At 39.3% G+C, this 18,848-nt stretch overlaps 1 protein-coding gene and 1 long non-coding RNA gene across 2 annotated transcripts; one reads left to right on the top strand and one right to left on the bottom strand.

The window, feature by feature from the left end:
* Window positions 1-282: 282 nt before the first annotated feature.
* On the bottom strand, window positions 283-4,805 carry LOC309713649. The gene is made up of 3 exons (XR_014278633.1): window positions 4,733-4,805; window positions 4,033-4,097; window positions 283-590 (listed from the first exon to the last, which is right to left on the bottom strand). It is a non-coding gene; the product is annotated as an uncharacterized lncRNA (long non-coding RNA).
* Window positions 4,806-13,963: 9,158 nt separating this feature from the next.
* Window positions 13,964-16,659, top strand: LOC309719886 (syncytin-A-like). Its single transcript, XM_082556287.1, has 2 exons — window positions 13,964-16,384; window positions 16,437-16,659. The coding sequence occupies exon 1, from the start codon at window positions 15,044-15,046 to the stop codon at window positions 16,004-16,006; it is 963 nt and encodes a 320-aa protein (XP_082412413.1). The 5' UTR covers window positions 13,964-15,043; the 3' UTR covers window positions 16,007-16,384; window positions 16,437-16,659.
* Window positions 16,660-18,848: the final 2,189 nt, after the last annotated feature.

The following is an 18,848-nucleotide window of genomic DNA, read 5'->3' as shown; positions in this document are numbered from 1 at the left end:
TGGTGGATAACAGTATTAATGCAATAGAGAGCAAAAAATAAATAATGGCTGTGCTGTTCTTCTTCTGGAATGCCAAAGGCCTTTGACACAGTTGACTTTGTCACCTTGGTGAACCGAATACACAACATTGGCTTATCAGTGAATGCTGTTCAATTGGTTTTGAAACTGCACAACTCAGTGTGTGCAGTTTGCTGGGTCTTCTTTCTCTCAAGGACTCCATATTGCTCTTTTCTCACTAAATAAATAACTTTTGCGAACATTTATCAAAAGCTGCGTTCCATTTTTAAGCAGATGGCACCAATTTTTTTTCAAGAGCATGCGCATGAAGGTGTCTGTTGATTCTAGAATCTACCTACTCAAGAATGTTCATGTCTTTGTTAGGTTTGCAGTCTGGTAGTGATGTGTCGGTCGCGAACAAAACAGCTCTTAGAGCCGGTTCCTGATTGGGAGCCGTGGGGGTTTTTTTTTTCTTTCTCTCAGCCTCTCTCTCGCACTTTTTTTCAGCTTCACTCCGCATGCGAGCCTTGTGCTTTGCGCTGGGAAGAGGGGGGAGGGGCGGTAGTTACACTCTCAGTAACACAGGAACAAAGCTGGAAGGAAAGAGAGAGAAAGAGATCCAGGGACAACAATGTCACATTAGAAAGGTATAATAATCATCCACAACTATTTTCAGTTCCGGATGATAAAGAATTCAGAAAGTTTATTCATGCAGGTCCATATGACAGAGAATATGCATGTTCTTTTTGTTTTCATATTATAATTTATATTTAATTGTGTTGTGGGTTTGTGCTGTTTCACTTTAAATTTGTTTAAAAGGAAAAAGCTGAAAATTTAAACAGTTAAAAGTTGAAATGTAAAAATATTATTTTTTGTATTATATGATTTATTACATTTTATGTGGAGTGAATAAATAAAAGTATATTTACGGTGGCCTCTAGAGACAAAGCACATACGAACTCCAAAACACGTACAAACCCTGAAGCACGTACAAACTCCAAAACAAGTACAAAACACAAAAGAAGTGCTCCAGGATGGTAGGGGCAGTGTTGAGCTTTTGTTACCTAGTGGTACACAAGCCAGGAAGTACCAATGACCGGATTTGGTGTGTGGTAGTAACAGGTAAATGAACTTTTTTTTTTAATTATTTGAATATATAATACACATATCCTTTCAATTGTGTAATTTAAGTGATCTAGGTAGCTCTGTTTTAGAAGTTCAGTTAATGCTAGAAATGTGTTTTGGAGTTGGTACGTGCTTTGTCTCTAGGGGCCACCGTATATATTTATATATAAACATATATAAATAAAACCACTTTTTTTTTACATTAGTAACTCCTTTTGTGCATAATTTTATATTGTTGTTAATAATAAATTAATTAAATCAACAAAACAACCCGAAGAGCTGGTTGGGCGCCAAAAGAGCCGGCTCTCTAAAGGGAGCCGGAAATCCCATCACTACAGCCTGGGGACTTTCAAGTTTCAAGCTGGCTCCAGTAGAAAGCTGGGCCCTAGTTGTAGGTGCACCTACACCCTAATTTACGAATAAATTCTTTACAAATCCTACCATGTGAATTCATGGATTTTTTTTTCACATTCTGTCTCTCACAGTTGAAGTGTACCTCTGGTGCAAATTACTGACCTCTGTCATCATTTTAAGTGGGGGAATTTGCACAATCGGTGGCTGACTAAATACTTTTTTGCCCCACTGTAGTACACCTTACATATATGCAGGTAAACTGAGGTTACAGTATACTCTCACAGTATACTCTCACCTCTCATTCAAACACATAGGTGTTTGGATGAGATCTGAACAGGTAAAACCCTGGGGCAGAGCCGCAGTTACATTCAGCATAAAATATTATTATACAGTCCATAATAAACATCTATTAATGTAATATACAGTTTTATTCCTTCAAGGACTCTTCCTCCAATGTCCTTGCCATAGCTAATAAAGCAGAAAGGAGAAAGTTCTAATTAAATTATTTACATTAATTTAATAGCTGCTTCTTGTACTTTATGTAATACCATTTTATGCTTTAGAAACATAATTTCTTCCAGTGTGTGTCTGCACTCAGCACAACCCTTCTGCTGTTTGCGTCATTTGAGACTTTAATGTGCACTAATTAATGAAGCTGGATAAAGCAATGCTTTCTCAATTAAGTTACGCTTCTTGTGCAGTGAGTGCTTTAAACATACAGAGTGGTTGTTTATCTGAAAGGAGTTTATGTTGCAATTAATTTTGCAATCTTGTATCAGCCTTCTGAAAAACATTGCATGAAATGATTTACATGGGTACAGTGACCAATGACCAAGGCAACTGCTTGCTAAGTGCAAAAAAATTAAATGAAATCATGACTCAAAGGGGGATTTTTCCTTGTCAATAAGGGGTTACCATCCTTTCTTTACTGAGCCATTTTATGAACTTTTGACATACGTATTTTTACATTGTTCGTGTTTTTCTTTTGCTTCAGTGCTGCTTTTATGTTCAGGATTAGTTTTCTTTTAAATAATTTCTTGTTATTTTTCTCCTGTTTTTAACTTGGACACTTTTGAAATGCATAGGAAATTTTAAAAAAAAGATATTTTCTTTCAGCATTTTAATTAAAAAAGTGGCTCACTTTCTATAGGTATACTTGAACCGTATACAAATGATTACTATTTGACTTCTAAAGTTCTGTTCAAGTGTATTTTGTTTCTGTGTCGGTGAATTTAATAATCACGCCAGCTGTCCTTGCTGCAAATCCAATTCTTTCAATTGCGACAAGGTAGTGGAAGAACTGAGTGGCTTTGCCTGAGCTGCTAGAGCCTGGAGGGAAATACTACTCGCAAACAGCTCACTGATTAAGTTATTATGGTGTTTTCACCTGTGTGTGTTCAGTATTCTGTGTGACGCAGCACTTTAAGGGAGGATACAAGGGTGGCAAAGTTAATTACGGCACTTATTTTCCAAAAGCTCAGCATATTCTTGTTACATATTCTATTTTCCTCATTAAATGAATACAAATGCACGCTACACTCACCTTAAACGCTTATGTAAAGATAAAATAGTGTCCAAAAGCAGAAGCACCAGCCCGCTGTAATATAACATGGAACAATAGAAAATGTGTCAAAACTAATGTCAGCCTGGCACTTCAGTGCTGCTTTTGTACCTTAATATAACTGACTGAGACTTTGTATAGGACTTTATGTAACATATTTATTTGGGCAACCTGCTGCACTGAGTAAGCCAACATACAAGACTGATCAAGCATCATCATCCACTGAACCAAGTCAAGAGCTCGATTATGTTGTCTTCTGATAAATTTAGATATTATTTAGATATTTGCTCTACCTTTTGTGGTCTATGCGACTTAGACTCATGTCTGTTATCGCTAATGCCTCATCCGTTCCATCATAGCACCAAATAGAAATTACCATAGATGGAAATGACATTTTTCTTTTGATTATTGTGATTTTAAAATCAAAATTAAAATGCACTAAACAGTTTTTTTATATGCAAATTCTTCATCCTCCCTCAAATGTGTAGTTTGTTGTATAGTGATCCCTTGTTTATCGCGGGAGTCATGTTCTAAAAATAACCCGCAATAGGTTGATGCTTTTGTTGGGGAGAAAACTTACGAACATACAGTACATCACTTCAGAGTCTGTCAGGATTTCTGGGTCGTTGACCCAGTATTTTCAGTTCACGTTCACTGTTTATCTACTGCCTGTTCCACTTCCTGTTTTATTGTGTTAGCCTTGGTCTGTGTGCATTATGTTCAGTCCTCTTCCCATTTATCATTAGTTCATTATGTTCAGCTGTGTACTCACCGGTCTCTCATTATCATTATCATCAGTCTGTGTATTTAAGCCCTATGTTTCTACTCGTTCACTGTCGTGTCGTTGATTTTGATGTACATGTGATGTTCCTGTCGTCTCCCCGTATGTATGTTCAGTTAGTCAGCCAGCCATCCATCCAGTCTTTCAGTCAGCCAGTCCTTCATTCCTGCTTTGTTCATTCACCCGCTCCAATAAATCCCCGTCATTTCTGTACCTGCGAGTCCTGCGTTTGGGTTCCTTCTTCCTCGCCTCCACACCACGCCTGACAGAGTCACACTGCTAGAGATAGAAGATTATGTAAATTTGACAACCTGAACGCATCCTGTACTGTAAAGGAGACACGGCATGAGATTCAGTCACAATGGTCTATAGCCAGTCAGGACGCAGAGCACAATGCCCTGTGTTTAAAAAAAAAAAAAAAAGGCATCCAAAATTGCACAAAAAACCCCCAAAACTGCAAAACACCAAGACCGCGAAAGGCGAACCACGTTATAGCGAGGGACCACTGTATTTCATATTTGCATTTTCTCCTGTCACCACTTATTGACTGACACAATTAAGTCCTAGACAGTCACAAGTAGGGGTGGGTTTAAAAAATCTTTTTTCCTAATTCAAATCAATTTTAGTTTGAGTAATGCAATATTAATTCATTAAATCCTGAATCAATTTTTAAATACAAATGTATTTGCCAGAAATGCCAGAGTCTCAGCTTGAACCTCTCAAAACTATTTCAACAACCACCAAAAAGCTAAAACAGCAACGTACGCGTACAAACCGTCGTGTGCTGAAAGCCGACATCTCACAGATTCTGAAGCTGCAGGTTTCATCACTCTGACCAAAACTCACTGAACCAGCAGCAAAAGATCAAAACTATGCTTCATGTTTGAAAAACATTGTCATTAATTTCCTCTTACCTTTGCCGTTTTGCTTCCACCATGATAAATCACACTTCCTGCACAGCTCTCTTTCTCTCTCTCTCTATACTCAGAGACTAGTTTACCATCAAAAATCTCTATTTTCTGTGTTATTTGCTTTCTTATTATGCACAAGTCTACCGATGTGTACAGCGCTGTTGCCCACTGTTTTTTTTTAAAATCAAAACTGACCTCCTATATCAGGGGTGGCCAACCAGTCAGAGACCAAGAGCCACTTTTTTTTTTACTGTGTTACCGCAAAGAGCCACATCATACGCATGGGCACACATGAACATCACCCATCCTTTCCTCCCTCTCTCTCTCTCTCTCTCTCTCTCTCTCTCTCTCACTCACACACACACACACACACACACACACACACACACACACACACACACACACAAAATACACACATTCTGCTCAGCCAGATTTATTGTAAATGTCACACACCAACATGATAATGACTCCTACAGTACTAAAACCACAGGCCAGTCATTTTCAACAATTGTGCGCACTGTCTCACACACACAAACTCTCAGTTCAACCAAGTCCATAAACAAAAATATAATAATCTACAATAGCATTTACTTTTACAATGCATGTTGTTTAATGGGACTTCTGGCATTCCTTGCCTTGAACAATCCTCTTCAAATCTGGCTTGTATTCCGTTGTTGCCACTCGAAGCAATTCTTTCACATGAGTGTCAGTCAGAACAGATCGATGCTTTGATTTCACATTTTTTAGGGTAGAAAACACAGACCCGCAGACGTATGTTGACCCAAACACTGACAGTATCTTAAGAGCAGCCCGTTTGACATTGGGGTATTTCTCCATTGGCATACTTTTCCAGATCTCAATGGTCCCTTCCCTTAAAGCAGGTTTCAATTGGTCCTCCTCACAAAGATCGATCATCTCCAACTCAGCCGCAGCTTCATCTGTGACTAGCGAGACTTTCAAACAGCCGGTCTCTGCATTCAATGGGTCGACGAGGAACGTAATCTGTGGCCTTTTCAATTGTAGATCATGGAACCGGGTCACAAAGCTTTCGTGCAAGTTTTCAATCAGCGTTGCATATCTGGCTCTTTGCTTACTCAGGGCAGCGCTGGTGACTTGCCCGCTTGGCTTTTAGCAGAGTGGGAAAATGCGTTAAATCTCCCTTTTGAATATGTGTCTTGAACAGCTTCAGTTTGTTGACAAACGCAAACACACTTTGCACCAGGTCAGGCAGCATTTTTAACTTACCCTGCAGGGTCAGGTTCAGTCTGTCCAAGTGACACAGCATGTCGACCAAAAAGGCCAGATCCATAATCCACTTGAGGTCCGAGAGCTCGGGATAGTCCTTGTCCTTCTCTTCCATAAACAGTTTCACGGCATCCAAAAGCTCAAAGAAGCGAGAGAGTACCTGGCCTTTTGACAGCCACCTCACAGTGCAGCGGCAGGTCACCTGGAAGCCCTTGGTCCAGCTCAGCAATGAGATTCTTGAATTGACTGTGGTTAAGCACATGTGTGCGGATATAGTTGACGTTTTCCATCACAGGCTTCATGACGTTATCTAAATTCAATGATTTAGACACGAGTTGCTCCATGTGGATGATGCAGTGGAAATTCCAAAAGTCAGGAATAGTTCGGTCAGCTTTGCACAGCCCCACAAGCCCGTTCACAGATCCCATCATGGCTGGTGCTCCATCCGTGGCTATTGCAGTTCATTTCGTTATGGGCAGATTTGCTTTTTCTAATGCAGCCATCATGGTTTCTTTCACATCTGTGCCACGGGTTCTGTCTTTTAATGGCACAATATCCAGGAGTTCTTTGATCACACAATCGTTTGACACAGACTGTGCAAATATTGCCAACTGAGGCTTGTCTTGTATATCACAACTCTCATCCAATGCGACACTAAAATACTCACATGCTTGAAGGTCAGAGTGCAACTGTGTTTCAATAGCCGTGTTAATGTCCGATATTCTGTGTTCAACAGTGTGGCGGGACAGTTGGACGTCTGATACCATGCGTTTTAATTTGTCGTTTTCAGGAGACAAGATTTCAACAATGTCACTGAGGCATTTTTTAACGAACTCCCCTTCATCGTATGGCTTTTTAGCCCGTGCAATGTTCCAAGCTAGCTGATAGGATGTGAGCGTTATGGTCTCTGACCGCTTCGTAAATTTTTAGAAAAACTGTATGTTTCAAAGTGGCCAACTCGTGCTTGCGAAGTTCAATCCCTTTTGGGTCGATGGTTCTGGTCGATGTTAGCATGGAGTGAGCTGAAGTGGCGCTGAAGATTTGAAGCTTTGAAATGCGCTAATGACGTCTGACATATAAGGCAGAATGGCTTGCCATTGCATTCAACAAAAAAATATAAACTCTCCCTCTCTGTTAAAAACGTCCTGTGTTCATCTTCATATTTTCTTTTTGCTGTGTATCTTTTCCTTGCCATTTTAAGGGCAAACTTGCTCCTACTGGGAAACTTTGCGGTATTTTCATCTCACACACATGGCCATTTGATGAAAATACCGTATTGAACTCAAGCAAAGCGAACGTGCACATTTTAAAACAACAACACAAAAAACCCCCCAAAACACAAACTTTGATATGAACGTAAGAGCCGCATGAAACCAGGCAAAGAGCCGCATGCGGCTCGAGAGCCGCGGGTTGGCCACCCCTGGTTTAAGGGGATCATCGTCATCATCAGTAGGTGGAGCGTCTGCCCCGCCCGGGGTTGACCCTGAACAATCCCCCCTGCACTTTTCATGTAGCTAGGCTGTTAAAGTTTATCTACTGATGGGTTTACTGCAACTGACGACTCGTTAAATTAAGGTGAATATGAAATGAAATGAAAAAAGACACACAGCTTATCATTTTATAGTTCTACAACATCTAAAATCCTTCTGTTGTTATTTTTTTTTTCTTTGCTTGATTAGCTGTTAGCATATGCACTGTGTTAGAGGCTTGTTGCTAGCTAGTTGATCATGCTAGACACCTGTTACTTTAATATTCTGTATATTTAAATGATTCGGCATTACTTCGTTTTTGTTATCCATTTTAGACCGAGATGAGATCAGCTGCACACCCCATAGAGGCCCAGAGTGACTGTTAATATCAAAAATATAATGCTGTCCTTTGAGATTTTAACATAAGACTGAGGATGATATAAAACTGAATATTTAAACAGTTTTAGAACCATTACACTCACAGAGCACTCCACAGCCTGCTAACATGGAAACTTTAAATAAAAACATCAGCAGCAGGTTTCACAGAAGTGTAATTTGTTATTTTCATTTAATATTAGAGTCCACATTATTATTAACAGCTACATCCACCCTGGGGAGAAACTATAGTGAGTGAGACCATCAGGGCCAAGCTGAGTTTCCTGGGTCCAGAGGTTTGGAGAAACTTTCTCCCTTTCTTTTACCGCAGCTGTCCTGGGCCAGATGTTCTGCTGACCCACAGAGAGAGGCATCATTTCAGAAACATCAGGAAGACCGGAGCTCATTGCAGGGATCGAGGATGACTCATGATCTTCACCACCAGGGAAATCTTCAGAACTCCACTGTTATATATTTAAGTATATATTATCCTCTCTGGCTACTCTGGTATGAATGACTTTATGCGTTGTATATTACTTGATATAAACAACACACTATTGGCAAAAAACAGTGTGAAAGTATTCCAGATTATTCCAAGTTTTTAGTTTGACATACAAGTGACAACCTTTGACCTTCATCAGGTTCTATTGTCCAATCACACACTCTGCCCCACCTTCTTATATCTGCAACCCATGAACCATGCAATCATCTTTATTGGTCACATATAATTTATATTTATCTGTCAGTCACATCTAGTTAGTTCTGGCTAATGTAGTAGCAGCCTAAACAATAAGTGTTTAGAAGAACACGTGTTTCTAGGCAACCAGACTGACTTTGCATTGATTTCTATGACGCCAAAATGACATAATTGGCAGTTTTAGGTAAAAGTGATCACATTTTTTTTTCATTTAAGCCCAGACATCTCAGAATTCATTATATGATGAATAAATCCTTTTAAGAACGGGACTGCATTATTAGATGATAGTTTTTTATTTTATTTTGTGTACCTGAGGTGATCACAAGGATGCAAGGATTCATTTTGAATGCATGGGGACAAAAAGAAGAAAAAAAACTCCTATCCTAGGTGTTATGGACTGAAAGACTGATTATGCCATACCAAGTATAGTCTTTCTCTTTATTTGGTGTCAGGTAATTAACAGTGTTGAAAGAGCATGAAAAGGCATTAAAATCTGTTGATGTGAGACACCAAATGTCACTGAATATGGCAATTAAAAAGTCAGTTGTGTTCCTAATTATTGTCCTTACAGAGGTGATAGACAAAAAAAACAGAAGCTTCTGGTCGGAACAAGGGAGCAGTCATTTGAACTCATGGGACATTAAAGTTGTTGAGATAATAGAAAGTAACAGTGTGCTCAACTGCTGCACCAAGTGCTCAGTTTGACAAATTTGAAAACAAAAACAATGTAATGTAAACACATCTGAGCTATGAGCAGTACGCTGCATAATAATAAATGTACAATATTAAAAATTCCTGCACTCCTTGAGCAGGTTGAAGAACCAGGGGATCTGGGTTTGGGAGGCTTGGTCAGTCTCGTCTGTCTCAAACGCTGCATCCTAATACAAAGGTTTACTGTGATTGGTTCTTCATGTCCATCCAAGGTCAAATCAAATCAAACTCCTGGAATATTTTAATCATTCAGTAGGAAAGTTATGATAAACCACGATAATTAGCAATAGCATACACGTGGTGTGTGTAGTTCTCTTCCTCTCCAGTGATTTTCCTGAAGTTTGAAATCTCATGTGATCTTGTGAATTTAATGAGTCCAGCAACTAACCACTCTTACTAGATTGTATCATGTCATCTCAACAAGAATAAATTAAGTTGTTGAATTTCATACAAATCCTACATGATTTAATTATGTTCACCATAGAAACATGAAATTATTTTGTTCAAATTACAAGTTAGACTTTTTTAATGTAACAACCACCCAATTTCTGTTGCTTGACTTGACTGAGATGGATGCCTTCCTCAAACCACGATCCAAAGCCGTCGAGATGAAATCACATGCAGCGTTGCAAGATTTAACATTGCTATATTATTGACTTACTTCACAACATGATATGAACAATTTAATATACCCTCTGCATATCATGTAGTTTCTACACTATGTTACAGGAAAAATGATTCTATGTTTCTTTACCTTCTTTTAAATGTACAAAGATGCCTTTTGTCTGCCCTTTGCCTATGGTTAGATTAGTTTAGAATGATCTTTTTAGACTTTCCCAGCAAAGACATCTTGTTTCTGGGACATATTGTTTTAGATTGTTTTATCTCTCACAGCCTTCTCCCAGCTCTCTGCTGACGAGACTAGCGCCACATATGGAGTTGTTTATTTTATTTGTTTTGTATTTTCTTATCCTGTTCTCACTGTCTTTCCTATAAAAATTACCAAGCCACTGTGCATGGTGTGAGTTGTCCTTAGCAGCTCACCCGTGTACACGTTTGATAAAGAAAGTAACTTTGTCTCATTGTGTCTTTATTTCTCCTGGGTCTTTTACAGAGTTTTCCCCCAACATTTCTTGGTCCTTCGGAGCCGGAGCGCCTCCATCGTGTCCCATCTCCGTGACCAGTCCACGTTGCTCGCCTGTCGACAGCTCACATACTAGGTGTGTGATAAAAGACCAAGAGCGTTAAATTCGAGTCTTGGCCAACGTTCTTAGAAAGCGACCCACGGTGGTGGGACCCGATCGAGGTGGACCAGACCCGGCGACACTGACCAGGTAGATACAGACACACTGACACAATCTTGCGTAAAAACGTATTTTAAATTCAGGGAATTTAAAATAGCGAAAGTAGCTCGTCGCGACTGGAAGCTCCCCACTTCTGTGGGTTTAAAGTAGCTCGTCGGCTGGTAGCTTGGAGCTCGTCGACTGGAAGCTCCCCACTCTTGTGGGTTAGGTTTGGAGCTCTGGGTAGCTCCCCCAGCTGGGTCAAGGGAATAAGTAGCTCGTCTACAGAAAGACTGGCAGCTCCCCTTATGATAAGGGTTCCGATCGCGCGAATAAGTGTGAATGTGAATGTATGTGTGTGTATTGTTTTAATTAACGGAGCAAGCTGAATTTTCACGGTCCAATAAGAGACTGAGCTGCTCATACTGTGTTTTTCTTTTACTGCTGTTCACTGACGTGCTGGTGAGTTGAGAGAACGGTCGAGTTCCGTCTCGTAAAGTTCACACCGCTTTTGGAAATAGTCCGAAAGTAGAAGGGCGTGTGAGCAACCACTCTCGTCTCTAATACCAGCGAAGGTGATAGCAGCTGTATCGTGTATATATTACTTAAACAAAAATAAGTAAATACTGCTGACGAGCAGTGGTGAGAAAAGAAAAGTCCAGACGCCGGACAAAAACAGTGTCTGTAAACTGAGAGATTTAAGAAAACAAAATATAAACAGTCAGAAGAACAGAACTCAACTGCCAGTTTAGTAAAACCAGAAGACGAGACACTGTGCAGTTCCCACAATCCTTTTAGTAAACCATCACTCACTCCTGCAGCCGCATCTGCAGCAACACCCATATCAGGAAGAACATAATAATCCCTTATTAAGTGAAAACTAGAGATCACAGTAGTTTTGTAGTAGTTTAAAAGGGTTGAAAACAGACCCCACTGAGTAGATATAAATATAAAAAGTACGAAATAAAGATGAAGGGAAAATTACAGTAGAAATTATCTTTAGAGTATTTGAAATTAATAATAGCAAGGATAACAACCTGTAAAGTGATATTATCAATGAAACACAGTTGGCATGATGACCATGCCCACAATGTATAAAATGAATATAAAGCAAATAATTCACACGAAAATATTTTAATAACATAAATAAAGTATATTAAGGCTGTGTCACTGTTCAGCCAAGGACAGTGTGTGAAAAGGTAACTGTCTCCACCTTGGGAAAAGGATGATTCTGCAGGTCATCTGAAGCCCTTGATGGATACAAAATAAAATATAAATAATATATTATAATAGAACTGCCTGGTCCGCCATGCAACAGAGAGAACAAATGTGACCGCAGATTGGATGAATTCTAAATTATCTGTTTGCTGAATAAGATGATCCTAACTAACAAATTGGCTCAGTAGTAGTATAGTGGTACACACTGATAAAATATTATAATATGATATTGCTGTTATATAAGACAAAGAGGATAATATTAACAATGACATAATATTAATATGAAGAGGCACCTTAATCGGTTATGATGTGAGGTGGATAATTGTTAAGCAGTAGTCTGCATCAAGGTTTGCTGAAACTCAGTGTAATGACATGTGAGATGAAGACAATACAGAGAATAACTAAACTAATGAAGTGCATAGAGGCACTTGACCAGCTTGAAACTTATCATCCTAGAATGACACATTGCTGAGATATAGAGCACACCTATAATAACAACCAATAAGCAAAACCCTGTAGACAACAGCTAAAACTACAGGATTGAGAAGCTGAATTAAATATGTAGACACTGCTAAGCTGATGAGCATGTTCCACATTTTCTTTTCTTTTTATTTATTTGTTTCTTTTAGAGCAGAAGCTGCTGTAACACACCCAAAGAAAGACTCTAGGTCTGACCAACCGTCTCAGTCGTGGGCAAAAAGATGTCAGTCAATAAAATTCTAAAAGATAATTTATTGACAAAAAATATATCAAGAGATAAAAGATAAAACAGTCCAGTGTCCCACTTAAGAATTGTATAAAAACACACAGTCCCAAGGCCAGAGCCAGCTATGCCACACGGCCAAGTTGCACCCCACATGTTGCCTTTAACAGGGTTAGAAGTTGTCCTTGGAGACCCACCACCCTGCAAGCATATAGTCAGTGGTCACTCCAGCCTCTGCAACCCTGCTGCCTTTAGGCTGTGGCATATAATAGGCCCTGGACTGCACAGAGAGACAAAACGACACACTTAATATAAAATTCATAGCGCAAAACCAATCCATCCCAATCATATCTGATTTCATCACATTACATACCTGCACAGAGAGACAAAACAAAACAGCAGTGGTTGTAGTGTGGGCTATAAGTAGACCAGTGTATCAGTGCAATCAAGTACACCTGCCTCTAATTAGTCCAACCCCATTCCAGCCATTGGCTCACCAAAAATGTGACAACCACAAAACCACTCCCAAACCCAGTGCAACTTCACACAATAATATGGAGCTGAATTAACACAGGCACATTAGTCTACCATGTTACAAGCTGCATGCTATTACAAGCCAACATATGCAGACTTCTGCCTTGTTCGGGTGGCAGCATTTTTCTTTTTCTTTTGTGTCCTGACACGTTTATGTTTTTTGTTTTTGTTTGATTATTTTGTTGGTTTTGGAAACGAATTTAAACGAACTTGTGACAATACTTGAGACTCACAGTGACACATAGTGATTAGGCATATGATTGAAAAATGCCTAGGTTTAGAGCTGTGAGCTATGAGCTGTGAGCAATGCAAAGTTAAATATATATATATATATATATATATATATGTATAAATGGGAAACAACCCTAACTTGAAAGTTTGAAATGTGTGAGATCCATGAATTGTTTGAAGAACTAGAAATTACCTAAAAACTGCCTTAAGTGAAAATGTAGAGTTGCATCTATTCTCCCAAACAAAAAAAAAAAAAAAAAGGGAGAAGAAGCATTCTGTAACTTAGAAATAAGGCTGACGTGTTGACAACAGACTAAAACACTAATTCGCAGGTGGCTATCAGGAACAGAGAGGCGAGCAAAGTCACAAACACCAAGGCTGCAGACAGCCACGCAGAAACAGCAGATAACATAGAGACAACGCCTGCTAGAACCGTGGAGAGGAAGGTCACTTCACACGAGATTGTAGGTTACGCAGTAACCACAGATGGTAAAATAATAGAAGCAAAACCCCTTTCTTCTTCATGTTCTGCACAGAGCGCTGAGCTGATAGCTGTGATACGCGAAAGTGAAATACACAAAGACAAACTAATAAACATACATACAGACAGCCAGTATGTTTTCTCTGCTGTGCATCATTTTGCAAAAAATTTGGCATAACAGAGGAATGATTACACCAACTGGAAAACAGGTTCACCATGCCAACCTCTTACAAAGCCTACTGACTCTTTTATTGCTACAGGCAACAATTTTGCTGACAGAGCAGCAAAACAGGCGGCACAAAAGACAAACATGACATTGATGGCAGTAAACACACATCAGATTCCACTGGATGTGTTGAAAAATGAACAAAAGCAGCAAGCACAGCAGAGCAGGCAAAATGGCTAAAACACGGTGCAGTTCTGACAAACGATTTAATGATGTGTTATGGCAAGCCAGTGTTGCCAAAATTCCTCCACAAAATGGCGGCATTAGTGACTCATGGCTGTACGCATTTGTCAACGGGGGGACTGACCAGTATTGTCAACTCTCATTTCTACACTGTAAATTCTACACTGTAAATTTTGAAACCTCAGCAAAACAATTTGTCAGAACGTGCATGACGTGTCAAAAATATAATGCTCAGGGAAACCTGAGACCACACAATCCATATGGACCTTATTGAGCTAAATGAATGCCAAGGGTAAAAATACACCCTAGTGGTTATAGATGTATTCTCAAAGTGGCCAGAAATCTACCCAGTGAAAAAGGCAGATACAATTTCAGTAGCAAAATGTATGTCTAAGTTGTAGGAAAATAAAGAGATGATTGTAAATGACGAAGAATGTAATGATGTCTATCAAGTGTCTTGCAGATCACAGCCCGGTGACTGGGTTCTGATCAAAGTGCTCCAAAGGAAAAACTGGAGCTTGCAAAATTGCGGAACGACCATCCTGGATCCATCAGAGTCACTGCAGGCGAGTCAGTGAAGCCATCTAAACACAGCTGACGGCAGGCTTGCCCGCTTGTTGTGATCTCGCCCGGTGGAGGGGTCAGCTTTCCTGGCCGGGGGGTCTACTCGCGACAGGAGGGTGTGTTCCGTCGTCATGAGGTGGTGGCTCTTAACAACTGCAGCGGCCCTGACCATGGCCGGGCTCCTCATCTTTGCTTCCGTGAGGGACAATAAGTCACGCTATATGAAGAAAAGGCAGACACTGTATGACAAAGGAAAGTACACCAAGTTTCCCCATGGCTATGCCACTAATTTCTGGTGGCAGTTTATGAACACTACAGCTTACTTGAATAATAAAACTGACTGCTATGCAAATACATATACACTTTCTGCCCACCGAGGAACGAGAGGAAGTGTATGGACTGTTCACTCAACGAAACCTGTGCCAGTAACACGACGCTGATGGGCCTAAACTGTCGCTCCGACTACAGCTACCGAATGCCACTACAAACAAAGACTCAGTACCAGACAGGATGTGCACGGACGGCACCCAGCAGCAGAGGAACCAGAGTTTTGGCTGACTGGTACTTCCTATGTGGCAACAAGGCTTATCTGTCACTCCCTGAAGGTTGGGGAGGTCTGTGCGCCCTGGTGGAATTATCAGATCACGTTTTCTTCATGCAAAGTGTTGCACATCATCCAAGCAGCCGGCAGAGACGTGAAGTGGACATCGCCTCCCCCAATTCTTTCGGCATTACTGTGGACACTGGAGTGCCGGGAGAGTTTCGCATCTGGGGAGGTGGAGTGAAATTCTTACAGAGCTTGATCCCCGGCATTGGAGTTGCCGAGGTGCGGGATCATGTGGAAATCAACCGATATGCTCTGCTACGACACATCAACTTGACTAAGACCCTGGGAACCGCCTTAGCAGGAGAACAGCAGGCCATCAGAACGATGGTGCTGCAGAACAGACTGACACTAGACCTGCTAACAGCATCACAAGGAGGAGTTTGCAAGCTGATCGGGGAAACATGTTGCACTTTTATCCCTGATGGATACGAAACTGGAGGAGACATTTATGAAGCTTTGCAGAATTTGACCGCTCTGCAAAAATATGTCACTGACCACACACCTGGAGCAGCTACAGCACAAAGCTGGCTGGACTGGCTGTTCAGCGGTTCATGGCTGGCTGCTGTAGCAAAGTCATTTTTCCTTCTAGGTCTCATCATGATAGCACTGCTCATATTAGTGTTGTGTGTGTTGCCATGCCTAAGAGTAATGATTTCACAGATGATAACAACTACAATGACTGCTTATGTTGCCGTGCCTGAAGAAGAACAACATCCCGTTGCAATTCTGTTAGAGGAGAACTTGTACTAGCTGCTAATAAATGACGTGGTGATTAAAAATGACTTGTCAAGTGATCATGCACTGATTAAAACATTAGTAGGTTATGCAAGTTTTCATGCTTTTATTTTTTTTGAAGTCTTGAGTTTTAAACATAAAGTTTTTCATTTTAAATATAGTTTTCATCCTTTTATTTTTTGAAGTTCTCATCCTTTTATTTTTTGAAGTCTTCATTTTAAATATGAAGTTTTCATTATTTTACATATAAAGTTTTCAATTTAAGGTTTGCATCATTTTAAATATAAGGTTTTCATCCTTGTATTTTTTGAAGTTTTCATTTTACATATTAGGTTTTCATCATTTTTAAATATAAAGTTTTCATTTTACTTTTCATCCTTTTATTTTTTGTAAGTTTTCGTTTTAAAATATAAGGTTTTCATCCTTTTATTTTTTGTAGTTTTAGTTTTATTATTTTTTCTTGTTTATTCCACTTGTTATTTCATTTACTATGATTTTCATTTACTATGTTTTTCTTTTTATTATTTTCTTTTGTTTTATTCTTTAGACCAAATGACTGCCATTTCTGCTATGCTGACATTTTGAAAATTTTGAAAATTTAAAAATTGCCTAAGATACTTAATAAATAACCTTCATAGACAATTGTTGTATACATTTAAAATAAGTTAAAACAGGAGGGAATGTTACAGATCTTTTTAGACTTTCCCAGCAAAGACATCTTGTTTCTGGGACATATTGTTTTAGATTGTTTTATCTCTCACAGCCTTCTCCCAGCTCTCTGCTGACGAGACTAGCGCCACATATGGAGTTGTTTATTTTATTTGTTTTGTATTTTCTTATCCTGTTCTCACTGTCTTTCCTATAAAAATTACCAAGCCACTGTGCATGGTGTGAGTTGTCCTTAGCAGCTCACCCGTGTACACGTTTGATAAAGAAAGTAACTTTGTCTCATTGTGTCTTTATTTCTCCTGGGTCTTTTACAGAGTTTTCCCCCAACACACTATATAGTTACACTTCACTTTAAAGCATGAGACAATTGTGTTGAATACACGCAATATGCTCACATAAATCCAAGAGATGGCCAATCCCTTTTTTTCAGTGTAATAATAATAATATAATAAATAATTACTTCAACAGTTCAGCCTTAAAATAGTAAATGTATGAGCTAGCTCTTCAACACCACTCTGAGACAGGATGTTTCTAATTTTAGTGATATTACACAAATTAATAAAGTTCTACAGATTTGTTTAATGTGTATTCTAAAGGACATATACTAAAACTGGGTGCAAGTGAAAATTCAAGCATTGTGAGTGGGTGTGGCAAAAGTCTAACCACTGCACATTGTGGTGGATGTGAAATAAATGAATATATTATAAATGAGAAGAATATATTATGGAGCTGGGTCAGACTTCAGGAACGGGGGAAATCAGCACCTTTCGTGCTTATTTAATGGTATAATGAGGTACAGACTCCGGTCCAGTCTTCTCCAGAAGTCTCACAGTTGCAATTCCTAATAAACAAACCAATATGAATACACATGCAACCTTTCCAAGGAACCTTTTTTCTCTTTCCACCCACTGCATGCTGGTAAAGAAATTACATTAGGAACCACACTTTTAATTTGCTGTTTATTTTCCAGTCAGTGTTAATCCACTACTGTGAATATTAAGTGTGCAACTCATTCGTTCACTCATAAATGATCAGTCACATGTTAAGCATAAAAACATAATTTGCATTTCATCTGCTAATAGTTAAACAAACTCTACAAAAGCCAAAAAAATGACTAGGGGAGGGGGCAATGTCACAGGCTGGGTCTCCGACCCAGCACTCTGAGTTTTCTTTGTATTTGTCTCATTTTGTTATGTGATCAGTTTTGTGTTATTTCGTATTTTCCTTTAGTTTAGGCAGTTATTGTTCTTGGTTTTCTATGTTTTGGGGTTTTGTAATTATTCATCACGTATTAGGTCTGTTAAGTTGTGTTGTCATGTTTTAGTATTTCCTGTTTTATTCTGGCAATGTCATGTGTTCTTTGTTTATTGTATTTAGCTTTCCTCTCCTGGTCCTGTCATTAGGTTTATGTCTGTCAGCTGTTTTCCCCCATGTGTCGCCACTTCCCCTGATCACCTCATGTCTGTATTTAAGCCTTTTGTTTTCTCCATGCCATTGTCGGTTCGTCTGTTTACATCACCGCAGTCATGGTTATAGTTTTCGTCTGTTTAATCTCACCTCAGTCATAGTTATAGTTTTTTGGTCTTAGTACCTTTAGTGTTTTGTTTCTTAGTGTCTTGCCAGTTTAGTGTTTTTTGTTTCTTAGTGTTTTTGCCAGCTTGTTTTGGTCTCTTGGTTTATTTCCTGCCGGCATCGCAATAAAGCTTCACCTTCTGTTAAAACCTTACTACTCCTCATCGTCATCTGCTTTTGGGTCCTCTTTCCACACACACACCGGCGCACCCCGCCGTGACAGGCAAAGCTGGAATCACTTGCTTGGTGCTTCCATTCTTGACCTCAAGCTAGAGGTGTTTGCTCTAGAGTTATAATGAGCTTACTACTGAGTTCAACAAAGGGACAGACAGAAACGCTTTTCAAATTCTTGCTCTTAAAACGTCAATCTTGTCATTTCACTTTTCCCCGTTTAATTTTTACTTTACACCAGTTGCTGTGGTTTTAAATTTATCAAACATCATTCAAAAAGATATGATCAAATCCACCACTTTGCACATGAGCTAAATCATCACTGTTACACAATGAAAAGCAGAATGAATGATAACATCAATTTAGTAGTAATAATATATTAGAAAACAAGATATGTCACAAAGAAATAGCTCAAACACCACTGTCAAGCTTGTGTTTCGTGTAT

This window comes from Aulonocara stuartgranti, assembly GCF_965226115.1.
Source record: "Aulonocara stuartgranti genome assembly, chromosome: 2".
Classification (NCBI taxonomy): Eukaryota; Metazoa; Chordata; class Actinopteri; order Cichliformes; family Cichlidae; genus Aulonocara; species Aulonocara stuartgranti.
This window is presented reverse-complemented; position numbering and strand designations above follow the sequence as displayed.

What these genes read in the sequence shown, in the direction of transcription:
- LOC309719886 (XM_082556287.1), top strand. Translation starts at nt 15,044, where the DNA reads ATGGACTGTTCACTCAACGAAACCTGTGCCAGTAACACGACGCTGATG.